At 36.1% G+C, this 12,525-nt stretch overlaps 1 protein-coding gene across 3 annotated transcripts in view; it reads right to left on the reverse strand.

Moving 5' to 3' along the window:
• Nucleotides 1-12,525, reverse strand: part of PDE4D (phosphodiesterase 4D) — a gene marked incomplete at its 5' end in the record, with an annotated part of 314,585 nt that overhangs the window by 14,698 nt on the left and 287,362 nt on the right. For all 3 annotated transcript variants that reach the window (XM_084225218.1, XM_084225219.1, XM_084225220.1), the window contains one exon: nucleotides 2,347-2,440. In XM_084225218.1, the coding sequence (XP_084081344.1) occupies nucleotides 2,347-2,440 (94 nt within the window). The remainder of the gene's footprint in view (nucleotides 1-2,346; nucleotides 2,441-12,525) is intronic.

Raw genomic sequence — 12,525 nt, forward strand, 5'->3', positions numbered from 1 at the left:
TGTAGCCTACAGCACTGAGTCCCCTGGCTACCCCATCATACTTCTCCTTGTAAGGAGAAAAAGGGGAGGCAGAGCAGGGCAGCCCTTGTCTGGTGCAAACTGACAACAGATGAGGAGCTGTGACTCGTGCCTGTGCTTTGATGTTTATGGTTTCAGCCATATGCACAAAGCTTAGACCCATCAAACAGGGGTTCATTAGCTGAGCTGTCAGACTAACTCAGCTGAAAGGAAGGGTCTGTCTGAATGACTTAAATCTCCAGAGAAACTCGGGGGGACTGCCTCTGCTTTTGCAACTTTGAGCACAGAGGGCTGTGCCCATCTGAACATCCAGAAAAGGCAGCTTGCCATTTTGACCCTCTTTATGCTATCCTCAATTGCAGGTTCTCAAACATCTTCCATTCATAGAAAACAGGTTAATGATGCTGGAAAAGGAAACTTCGCATATTATTATACACAATGTAGGAGCCTTATGCTTATACACAGATTATATTTCTTATCATTGTAAATAACTTCAAACATACATATATCCCTAAAGGAAAACAGTTTTGGTTTGTTTTTTTTGTTGTTGTTTTGGGTTTTGGTTTTTTTTTGTTTTTTTTTGTTTTTTTTTTTTTGGTGGTGCTTTTTTTAATAATAAAAACAGAAAATCCTGTTTTCTCATGTCACCTTCCTAACTTACAAATGTGAAAAATTTTGTAGATATAGAGGAGGTAAGCTATGTATTAAAAAAAGAAATTAGATAATAAACTCATAAAATACTTCCAGGGAGAGAAAGTTATCTCTTTGCATAGATTTTCAGAACCTACATACTCAGACTGCATATTTTGAAAATATTTAAGTAACACGTCCATATATGAGGTGTTTTCACTATTGTGCTGCTCTTGTACCTACAATTCTAAGTATGTAGTTTTTCATGCAGACAGAAAACAGTACCCATGGTCCAGTAAATTAGAAGTGATTCCCTTTCCAGCCCTCTTTCTGCTTGTGACTGAGATCTCATGCGAAAGGCTGATGGATGCATTTCTTTACCCTGTCAAAGTAAGTCTCAAGCTTTTAGGTGAAAGCAAGCAGAGCTGGCATCTCAGTCTCCACAGCCTAAGTGGGTCATCCTTTCAGGCAACTGCACATGGTGGTTTTCAGGGCACATGAAGCTGAGCAATATTACTGTCTGTGGCAGAGGCTTATCCCTCTCCCTCTGTCTGAAACCCGGCTGTGCTGCAGCAGTTGGCGCACTGCTGCAACCATGGGCCAGCTGAACAGACACATTCAGCCATCCACTTTGGACAGGGTGACAGGATTAAATGTACTTCACAGAAACCCCACTTCTTTCAAAAAAGCCACAAAAAGCACCAGCTTTTTGTTATTCTCACACAGAATAAGATGGATATTAACATGTATGACTGTCACTTGTTAAAGTACTTGTTATCCTAATTTAGATGCATTTCACTGTGCATCTCCTATTACACACCGTCTTTATGAGCCAATGGTATTTTGCTCAAAACGTTTTGAGATTGGTATAGTATCTTTATCTTCATGTTCAAAATCAGCTATGTGAAAGTTTTCTTGATTTTCATGACTTTTAAAAGAAAAAAAAAAGCCGTGGTTAAGGAAACATGTTCTTTGTAATATTGTGTTGGGCTTTTGTTAATGCTCACATGCCAAGATCTTGAGCTGCAAAAACTTTCTGGAAAAAGTCTATTCAGATGTTTATTCAGTCACATGCACCAAACTATGCATGTGCAGTCAGGGAATACGAAAATATCCTAACTGCTTGCTGTGAGATTCTATGAAGTTACATGTACTTATGTGCTTCCAACACACTGAAACCTCTGCAGTAATTCCAGTAGGAAAATACAGTGGCAGAATTCTCTTTAATATATAAATATATATATAATTACCACTCTGAGACTAACCCAGTTGGTTAGCGCATGGTGCTAATAAAGCAAGGTTGTAGGTTTGAGCCCTGTATGGGCCATACACTTCTGAGTTGGACTTGATTCTTTTGAGTCCCTTCCAACTCAAAAGAATATTCTGTGAAGCTCTGTGACGCTCTATAATTCATTATATTAATTTCTTAATATGGTATCAATATAGTAGTTGTAATATGTACCTGAATATTTGTCTGCAATTACACGTACAGGGAAATCACCTACACAAACTAATTGAGCTGTGAGGAAGTGGATCTAACCTGATCTCTCTGCACAAATGCTGACAACAATATACTAAATGCACAGTTTCTGAAAGCAGAAATTAATATGGAAAGCCACTTGCTTTTAGGCTGTAACACAGCCCAGAGAGATATAAAAACCCCCCAAAGGCAAAAAAGTTAGCTCTTCATATTCTTACCTAAGAAAGTGTTTGATATATATTCTGAGACTTGATTGCCTGACCTGCTCATTTCAGAGAGGTGGGTTAGCTCACGGTTGAGCATTCTTTTAAACTGGAAAAGAAAACAAAAAGTGTAAAGTTAGCTACATCAAGATATATTTTAGTTAGAATAAGAACATGCAGTCACTTTATAACTGGGGAAAGAACATGGCATTAAGAATACATTATATATATATATATATACACTATGGCATCAAGAATATATACTGTGAAAGAGGAAATCACATGTACCAATGATCCACCCAACCATCTTATTCATGGATTGGACAATGTCATTCTTAACCTCCTAAAATACCTAAAATACACCACAGCAATTCAATGACTAAGGTACAGTGTCCTACTAGTAACAGAAAACTCCAAGGTATTTGCACACACACAAGTTATAATATCGTCTTTCCAATTTTTCGATTTTAATTTGGAAAGTAAATATAAATGTATTTATGTTGGAGCTGTTCTCTACTAGTTGTCTCACAATATTTGCAAATTAAGCTGTTTTTGAGTTTTTTGCAATTCATTAGGTAACATTTCAAATCTATCTTACCTCTCATCATTAATCTACTCAAAATTACTTGACAACATTGCTCCAAACAATCCAAATATCTTATTGATTTCAGACTAGCCAATATGAAAAGAGGTTTTGTTGTCTCAGACCTAAAATTACTATACTCAACCAATGACTTGACCATTCCACTAGCTCAGAAAACTGCAAGCATTTCCAAGAAACATTGGGGTAGAAAATACCCATCTGTGGAAACACCTTCTCTTTCCCTCTTAGTTAGCAATTCACTCTAGGCAGTCTATAGGATAGAAGCAGATACTAATATTCCATTGAATGTAAAATTAATTAGGTACAAATCACTGAGCCTTTCTTGATTCCTTCTAGACTTCAGGGTGAAATGATATCCTGTGGTATTATGCTTCACAGTAAATCGCATAGTACAGGTCTCACTGTCTTAGATGCGTTTTCATTGACTGTAGCTCTGCCTTGATATTACCAATAAACAAAAGGCAGCAATACTTACAAATAATTCCAACTCTTGCCAATGAAAATTAGCATGCATCTGTCACTATTGAATTTTGCCTCCTATTGTGCCATCCTTTAATTTTGTTGTTAGATTTCTCAGTCATCTTTTCTCTTTACAAAGCAAAATTATTCGTGCAACTTTCGGAATCACCTTTTACCTTCTCCATGCAGTCATGACTATCCCCTATACCAAGGAATAGCTACCCTTAGAGTATATACATGTAAACATTCCTCTGTGTTGAAAACTGGTAATTTATAGTTTACTCTTCTTCAAAGGAGATGAACCACTGTAGTAAATATTAACTATCCCATTCGCATTTCCCTGGAATCATCAAAGCTATTTCTTCAAAGTAGCCTTGCATAATGAGAGGTGTTATATTCTTCACAATATCTTCTTAAGCCAGCAATTACCATATGGCTTACAATATGCCCAAAAAATTACCTTTAATAAAACATTCTAACCATTAGCCACTGCATTTTTCCTGCCATCCTGACATGCTATCAGCTCAGGAAGTTCCAGAACTAAAAAGACTGAATCCTACTTTAGTCTCAAGCCAAAGGCTCAGCCTTGATCTCATGTGCTAGGAAGTGCTCAACACATGTCTGAAAATTAGAACCATACTGCCAACACAGCTACACATACTATAAGAACTACAGAGCTAAGCATTCCAGAAAAAAACAGTCACAACCTCTTCAGCAACGCCTAATGTTTGTCACCAATGTCAAATGTAGAAAAATCAAGCCAAGTTTATGAAACAATAAAGTGAAAATTTTATTGCTTGGTCTAAAAATACCAAGACCTTTTTCTTAAAAGTCTGTCTTTAAACTTTTAAACACTTAGCACACTTAAGTGCGTACACACTTTTTCTTCTGTTCCCACAAAAGGTGAGAAACTGTAATATATAAGACAAAAACTGAAGATGTCATGGAATAGCTTGTCTCTGGATGGCATCCAGAGACTGCAGCTTCAAATTAAATATTGAGTACAGGAATATTAATAATATGTCAGGAGTTGACAAAACCACATTAACTTCCAGGCATGTCATCAGTTTATCCATTACTACTTCAATATTCTCTCTTCCTAAATTTCATTAGCTAGTTCACTGGATTCTAACTTCGATAGATCCTCATCTCCCTGGTTGTTTCCTAGTAAACACTTCTGCATAATATCCAACTTGGTGTTGCTGTTTTTGCTGCAGAAAAACAATAATTGTGTCATGTTCCACACTCTGGAAAAAAACGACCCTCTAGCCACCACTGGCATGTACTCTTCAGAATGTCTCCTTAAAGGTTTTCCAGCTTTGAAAGAGGAACTAATCAGTATTTGCAGGTACCTGACACAGGAAATAGGAAGGATTTTTTTTCCTCCCAAATAATAAATTTAAATGCGTGGAGTGGGTAGAGAGGTTTGTTATTGCATACTGGGAATCATCTTATGGAACTTCTGGAGCATATATTCTCTAAGAATTTTCAGCTCAGTATTTTTTGTATGAATATCCATAGCAAATGGAAGGTACATGACACTCTTTTCTAGTGCTGTGTTCCCCACTAATCTGATGCAAACCCTCATCTTCCCACCTGCCATCACCCCACAAGTCAGTAGAACAGGCAAACTCAACCATCTGCATGAGAACTGCAGAATAGTCTGTGTTACTGCTGAACAAGGGTGTAAAGTGGAACAAGTCCCTCAGCCTCTGCAAGGCCCTCCTGCTGAGAGCAAATTCAATTGGAGATGCCTTTGGCTTTGAAGAACTGTAGCTGCACAATTTCCTCATACTCTTTCACATGTTGCTGACGCCACAGGACCAAAACTTTAATTGACATGAAAACTTCTGGACTAAGCAGGAGTTTAGAGAACTGTTTTGATTTTTCTAATTATCTGACAAAGCCTTACAACCATCATTGCCATTGAATCAGATGAAGCTGAAGACCATATGCAGACAGCAGTTGCTGATGCAGAACAATAATGCTCTTTGAGAATATTAAAAAAATCAAACATGAGAGACAAACAGCAATCAAGACATTCAGGCATTTTTTTGTTTATACTCTGTTTCACTGTATCTGTACATTACTCAGTCCGCTTACATTTCATAACTTGCCTTTTGAGGAAAAAACCCCTTTTTCTAAGATAAAAACAAACAAAACAACAAAAACAAATTTAACCCTATTTTTTTTCCCAATTTGACCTATTTCTCAAAGATTTAATTTGGGCCCAAGTGCACCCATACATAATAACTCTTACGCAGCTCTGCATAATTACTTTGTAATGAAAAGTTTGCCTCTCAAATGGCTCCCTCAAGCTCTTATTGCCAACAAGAGAAGGTGGTTACATCCATGAGCCAACAATGTTTTATTTATCCAAGAAACACCCAAAAGTGCTTGAAACTTATCTAGAATCCACAATCTCATAATTTGGCCTCCTGAAAATAACATGTTGCATGTTATGTTCAAAACAAGTCAGAGGACATAAAACCACCCTGTTCCTAACAGCAGTAAATATTAAAGATGATACTCCAAATAAGAATTTTAAAAATCTGAATGCCATATACTTTCCAAATTCAAGAAAATAAATTATAAAGATCAAAACTCTTGTTATTAACAAACATTCAAATCATAAATTTAATTATGATATGCGAGCTCAGCATGGGGAGGAAGCAGAGGTTTTTGGCTGATCTATGCATATATTGTATTTTTCTAAGAAAGATTTTCACACATCCCAGTAGGCATTGTTAGGTTGGAAAAATGACACATACATTCCTTTGGAATACAGCAATCCTTGAATATATTCTTAGAAAATCACTCTGAAAATGAACTGGCAATAAAATGCCCATTAAGTCAATTATACAGTTCTTCATTGCCAAATACTAATGTCAGAGCAATGGAGCCATAAGGTCTTTTCTAAAAAATACCCCAAAAATATTTCCCTAAGCAGAATTTTTTAAATCTCATTTGTTTCTATTTATTTTAGATTTTAATCTCAGCTGGGGTTAGGGGGATGGGGGGAATAAGAAGCAGAGCCCTCAACACAAATACAAGCAGAGCATTCAAATAACATTAAAAATGTCTCTAAAGTGAAAAGAGTAGATGTGCACCTTTATCTCCCTTTATATACCTGAAAAGTCTGCTGTAGCAAAAACTGTAATACATGAGAATAAAGGTATATACATTAATGATAATGAACTGAGAACAATTTCCTAATTGTTTAAAGTTCCAAAGAAGAGGTTTGTAGTTTAGGTCTTTCTGGGCTAAAGCCCAACATGTGCATATCTCTGTATCTATATTACTGCTGTCAGCCTAGGATAAGCATACATGGAGGAATTCTTTTGAAAAATAGGATACTTTCCTGATGCCAGCAAAGACACACAGAAAAACACAGACAAACTTTTGGAGTAACCATGTTCCCAGACAGCAACCAGAGCATTGGTACATTTTTTGGAAGAATTTGAACCTATGTTAGAAAGAATCACCAACTCCAAGATCCAAATAGAGTTGATTTATGGCCATGAATAAGTTTGCACTACACGCTTCATATATATTGAGGTTATTGTTTACACTTTAGAGGATTTTACAAATTTTGTGTAAAGTTCTTTACTAAATAACAAAGAGCTTAAGAAGAAGCCAGCAACTAGCTGTGTCAGGAGGAAGCACACAGAACCATTTTTGCTGTAGACTCTCTGCAGCAGCAGGGTCTCTTCCACACAGGCTTTCTGTTCCTGTAGAGAAACCTGCTGCATCCCAGGGACTGTAAAGAGGCTGCCTCCAACACAGCCTTTGGCACCAATACTGAAGGTGAAACTTGGACCAAAAAGCCCAGTCCTGCCTGGCCTTCAGTTTGAGCATTTATCAAGTCCCAAGCCCAGAGGAGGCTGGAATAAAAATGCTAAAAGTGACAGAGGACTCTCATAGCACTAGCTCCCAAACCCTTGGGGCAAAGATCCCAGTTTCAGCCTTTGTGGCTGCTTCTTTTCCAGGTAACATTTCTAAAAACTTACAAGAAATAGATTACATCCATGGAACATACTACTAATACTTGGAACATTCAACTTACATGACTATTTGTTTCTGAAATAACTACCAATGTTATTTTTAGAATATGCTTTCATCTCAAAATGAATGAACTATATTATATTACTAGATTTTAAAAGTTTGTATTCTACAATATAACAAGGAATTTTAAATAAGTCAGCCTTACAAATTAACATAAGGCTTCTGTCTGTACTGCTTATGGATGCAAAACTATCTTTGATTTTAAAAGCATTCTAGATACATAAACAGCATTCTTAATAGCTAAAGGTTTGTGTTGGAAGCCCATGGGTTTAATTAGTATCAAGGCCAGGCACTGTTTTTTGTAATAAGCTGCAGAAAGGCAGATATATCTAAGGCTGTCATTGTGATGTCACCAAAATGAGTGGAGCTGATTTTATTCAGTAAAAGGTACTCAACAAAAACCAGGGGTAAACATTCACATTTTCCAAAATATAATTCACAGGAGATAAAGTATAGCCTGAAGCACTCAGAAATATGTAAATAATAAGGGATAGAAACATATGCAACGTTATATCTTATATTACAAACAATGAGAATAAGATACATCTTATATCTTTTACTACAATCTGCGAAAAAGATATTTCAATTGTCAGAATTTTATGAATTCTCTACATAATTGTTTTGAATGTCACAAAAAACAGAACGTCTTTTCTTCTTCTCACATTTTTTCTCTCAAAAAGTGCTGTAATAAAATTGTGCTCAAGGACGACTAAACTAAAATCCTTGGCTGCAGACAGTTCAGGACACTCTCCATAAAAGAACATTTTTTCCCCATGTGTACTCAATTATACCATGGTCTCTGCTAAACTTCAATTAGAAAAAAAGTCTATGAATTCTAAAGGATAAACAGATGAGTGAACTTTAATTTTTTTTTTAATTGGTGATTGAATATTTCTGATTTAGCAAGACGAACATGACAACAGCTGCCTAGAAATGCAGGACATACTTTCTAGTAAATTACAACAAATTACTTTTAGTTGAAATGCAAAGTAATTTCATCTTATTGTTTTGGCAAACAAGAAAGTAATCTACCTAGCTAGCATAATGGAATGAATTTCTTCACAGATGACTGATCAAAATCCTTGATAATATATTGTAACAATTCAGCATTAGCTAAAAATACTCATAGTTGGACATAATTAGGCTTTGCACTTCTATTTTAAAAGACATATATCTAATGTAGGTATTAATAAAAGAAATTCAATTACGCAAATTCAATTGTGTTGTGCTATTTTTAGCAATTTTAGTAACTTAATTCAACATATGCCTTATTTAGTTCAGGAGAAATCAGAATTTCTTTAAAGCAGAATTATTTGGTACAATTATTGTATGTCAAGCACAGGAAAATTTATTTCTTTTTACACGCTCGATAGCAATTATAAAAGTATACAAGCAGCAGCCTTTTTCTTAAGCACAAACATAATTTTTTAGGGATAAACCAAAGCTCAGATGTGGTTTTCTATTAAGTGCATTCCAGTTCTGCGTGTTGACAGGCATACTGATTTAACTCCTTGATGCAAAACTTTTCCATAAAAGAGATAAAGCTTATTTAATTCCATTTTCTAGCAGTATTGCTATTTCAAGCTAGTTCACACTGCCCCAGATAACAATATAGATCAGTATTAAAAGATGGCAATTTCCAATGTTTTCATCAATAAGCTGTCACACTCACAGAGGCTACAAAAATGCTGTTGAAACACAGTGTTCATAATTTCACCTTTCTTCAGCTATTAAAACCCGTATGAGTCATGCATCCACCCATTATCCTCAGCTTCTTTACTCATGCTCTCTTCTATTGTATAGTATCTCTGTTTGAGGTATTTGGAGTTTTTTAAAACCTTTTAGTGGCTAGAAATACAGATTTGTAGCAACCTTTTTCTGAAAGAACACAAAACTCTTCTGAATTTTTTTGGCTTTAGGCTTGGTCTAATCATTCACTGAAGTAATATTATTTTTAAAGTCCCAGTACAGTTTCTAAGAAATACTATACTGTGCAGTTCATTCTTCTTGCTGAACAAAGGCTTGTTGTCATATTTTTCACTTCAAATTATTCATAATCATATCATCCACAAATCCTCACACTATGCAGTGATCATGCAATCATGCACCATAAATCAAAGTTCTTAAAAGGTAAAACAAAATCCTACCTTTATGTAGCCCCAAGAAACTGAGAGTAAATAATTTGCCTCAGGCATTTTTGATTTTTGCTATACTACCAATCTAAGCTATCAGTTCTTTGCTATCTGACACTGCAAAAGACTTCCAAGAATAAAGATTCTGTCTTCCCTCTCCTAATTCTTTGTGCTGGTCTTCAGGTCCTCAGCAACTGTGTGCTCAGGAGGCATACTGAAATGAAATCCAACCGTGTGGTCTTCCGACTGTATAAATGCCATTTGTGAAACTCCAAGCACTCAGAGGCAACGTTGAAGACACATATTGTACGAGCTGAAGAAATTTCTGAAGAGCTAGGGATATGCATATTTCCTGAACACCAGGATTTAATGAATAATGTATGTCAAGATGCTCAGCTGCTCAAAGACTTGCTCTATCAACAGCTACCAAATAAGGACCTGAAGAGGATGCTACAGACAGTGGCAGCAATCCCTCCCATACAGCCATACTAGCAGCCAATAGTGTGTCACCCTAAAAGATATAAATCCACAGGGCTGGTATCATGATGTACAGTAATTTCCCATTGGCTGATTCTGGGGACTCTCCTGGGCATGGGATATTTATTTTTTTTCTTTTTTTTTTTTTTCCCCTCACAGCAAATGTCCTTTCCTAATGGCATCCCTGCCTGCAGCATTCACATGCCATTCAAAAATAATTGGGCTAAAGTCTCGTCACTTCAGCAGCATTTACCAGTTTTCAATGGACACGCTATCCAAGCAGTCAAAATTAGTATTGTGCAAACATCTGTCTGCTTTGCCTAGTGGGTTTATTTTTTTATATGGAAGAAAAGTATATTTTGAGGTGTTTTTTATGGGAAAGAAACCCAGAGATCTATCTCATTTCTTGAGTAGTTTATGGTGTACTTAAACAATGAAAATTTTTTTGGCTTTTATGCCATCTACATTAAAAACTGATCTACCTCAGACTATTGGGCCAGGCTGCTAATGCTTTTTTATTTAAAGAGATAAATGCAGTTACTATTATGCTAAAGCAAGTCACATGTCTTACAATTCCCAGAAAATGTTAAGCTTCCATGGAGATGTAAGAAGTGAGATAATAAGATCCTCAAATTCTCACTGTATTTATTAAACTTTTGCTCTTTTTGCCTCAGCAGATTATTATAATCAATTACAGCTATACATCATGAAAAGAAGGCATTGATTGAAAAAAAGAAGGGATTGATTGAAAGTGGAGTGTGTCAGTGAGCTGACTCAAGCATTAAATAAAAGATCCCACCATCTGCCACTCAGAGACCAAAACCTGAAAGGAGGAATACATTATGCCCACGGCAGGGGGGGTTTGAACTAGATGATCTTTGAAGTCCCTTCCAACCCAAGCCATTCTATGGTTCTCTGATTATCTTGCTCCACTCTGTGCAAGGCACATGCACTACTGCAGCAAATTTCTGAGTCTTTGTCGTGTCAAAAGAAAGGGAGAGTGACAATGGGCAAATGCCTAAGAACAAGCTGAATGAGGTGCAGCGCTCAGCCTAATCCCACACTGCTGATTTGCTGGAAGATGCTGACTGAGAATGGTCATACGAGAGGTTTTGGCTGAAGCAGTCAGCAACACTACATGCTTCAAAAATAATTGAGCCTGTAAAGATCATTAGGGCAAAAAATGATATCAGCAAATCTCTTCCTTACAGCAGAGAAACCTAGAGCAGTATGACAACAGGATACAATCAACAGATTATCAGTACTTAAAGTATTTTCATGTGGAAGGCTTGCCTTAAAATAGATAATATAAAACATTTCTGACACATTTTAATATTCACAGTTATACTTGGTCTGAATCGATGAAGCTAGATTTATATAAAACAATTAAGATTTGAAAACAGACCTGGGGTTACTAGACACTCAGCAAGATTGTCTAGTATTCAGAGTGTCAGTCTAGGCATTAAAGAAGTCAAAAGGAACTTTTAGAAAATATTTCTCCTGATTCTTCCAGCTCAACTTCATAATGCTGAATATAAAACTTCTCTACATTTGCCCTTCGTTGTCTTCCTATCATCCACAAGAGAGCACTGCTGCCACCTACCCAGCATCAACACAGAACTCGAAAAATGACACCTTTCTTCAGGAAGCAATTTCAAGCATGATTTAGAAAATGGTAAAATAACTTTTAGCTGCTTTAGGAATGAAGCATGTGGGTATGAAATTTTGGTTGCAATAGGTTGTATGAGAAGACACGAGAAAGTCAAGTCTTAAATATTTTTTTCTTACTTTGCTACTAGAGGCTGTTTCCTCATGAAATATTAACAACTCTTCCCAAAGAACTGTTCCCAAAAGAACTTGATTCAGATAAGAAATATTTAAAAAGGCTGGTATGTAAATTACACCAGATGTTAAGCATGTATTAAAAAAAAAAATCAAAATTTTTTTCTACTCCACTAATGTATGAGACAAAGATACATCTATAAGAATTACGGAGTTACAGTTGGTTGAATTTATTGAAGAATGGTGTTTATCAAGATATTTGCTAGGTCATTTTGATATAAAAACAGGAAAAATCATTTCCCTCCAATGTAAATATACGTTACATCAATTCACTCTACCTCCTTATTAACTATACTGGTAGTAGGCAATTACACCTGATACACACTGCTTATTACTGACTGGTATTTTTTCAAGACTCATAGTCTCAACCTCATAAAATTGATGATTGCTGTTATAGAATTTAATGGTATGACTTCACTGATTTAGAAAGCATGCCTCCTGACTTTGGCAGCATGATCGTAGATGTGGAGAGTCAGGAATTTGTCACCAGCTCTTTTTTACAAGAACGGTTTTAGTTGATTTTCCTCCTATATTCCCAGGTTACGATCATGGAATAACTAGAGGAGGTTATGCTGGATAGATGAGTGCATGGCAAATAGCTGCCACTAACTAAAT

The sequence above is a fragment of the Fringilla coelebs genome (assembly GCF_963513975.1).
Source record: "Fringilla coelebs genome assembly, chromosome: Z".
Taxonomy (NCBI): domain Eukaryota; kingdom Metazoa; phylum Chordata; class Aves; order Passeriformes; family Fringillidae; genus Fringilla; species Fringilla coelebs.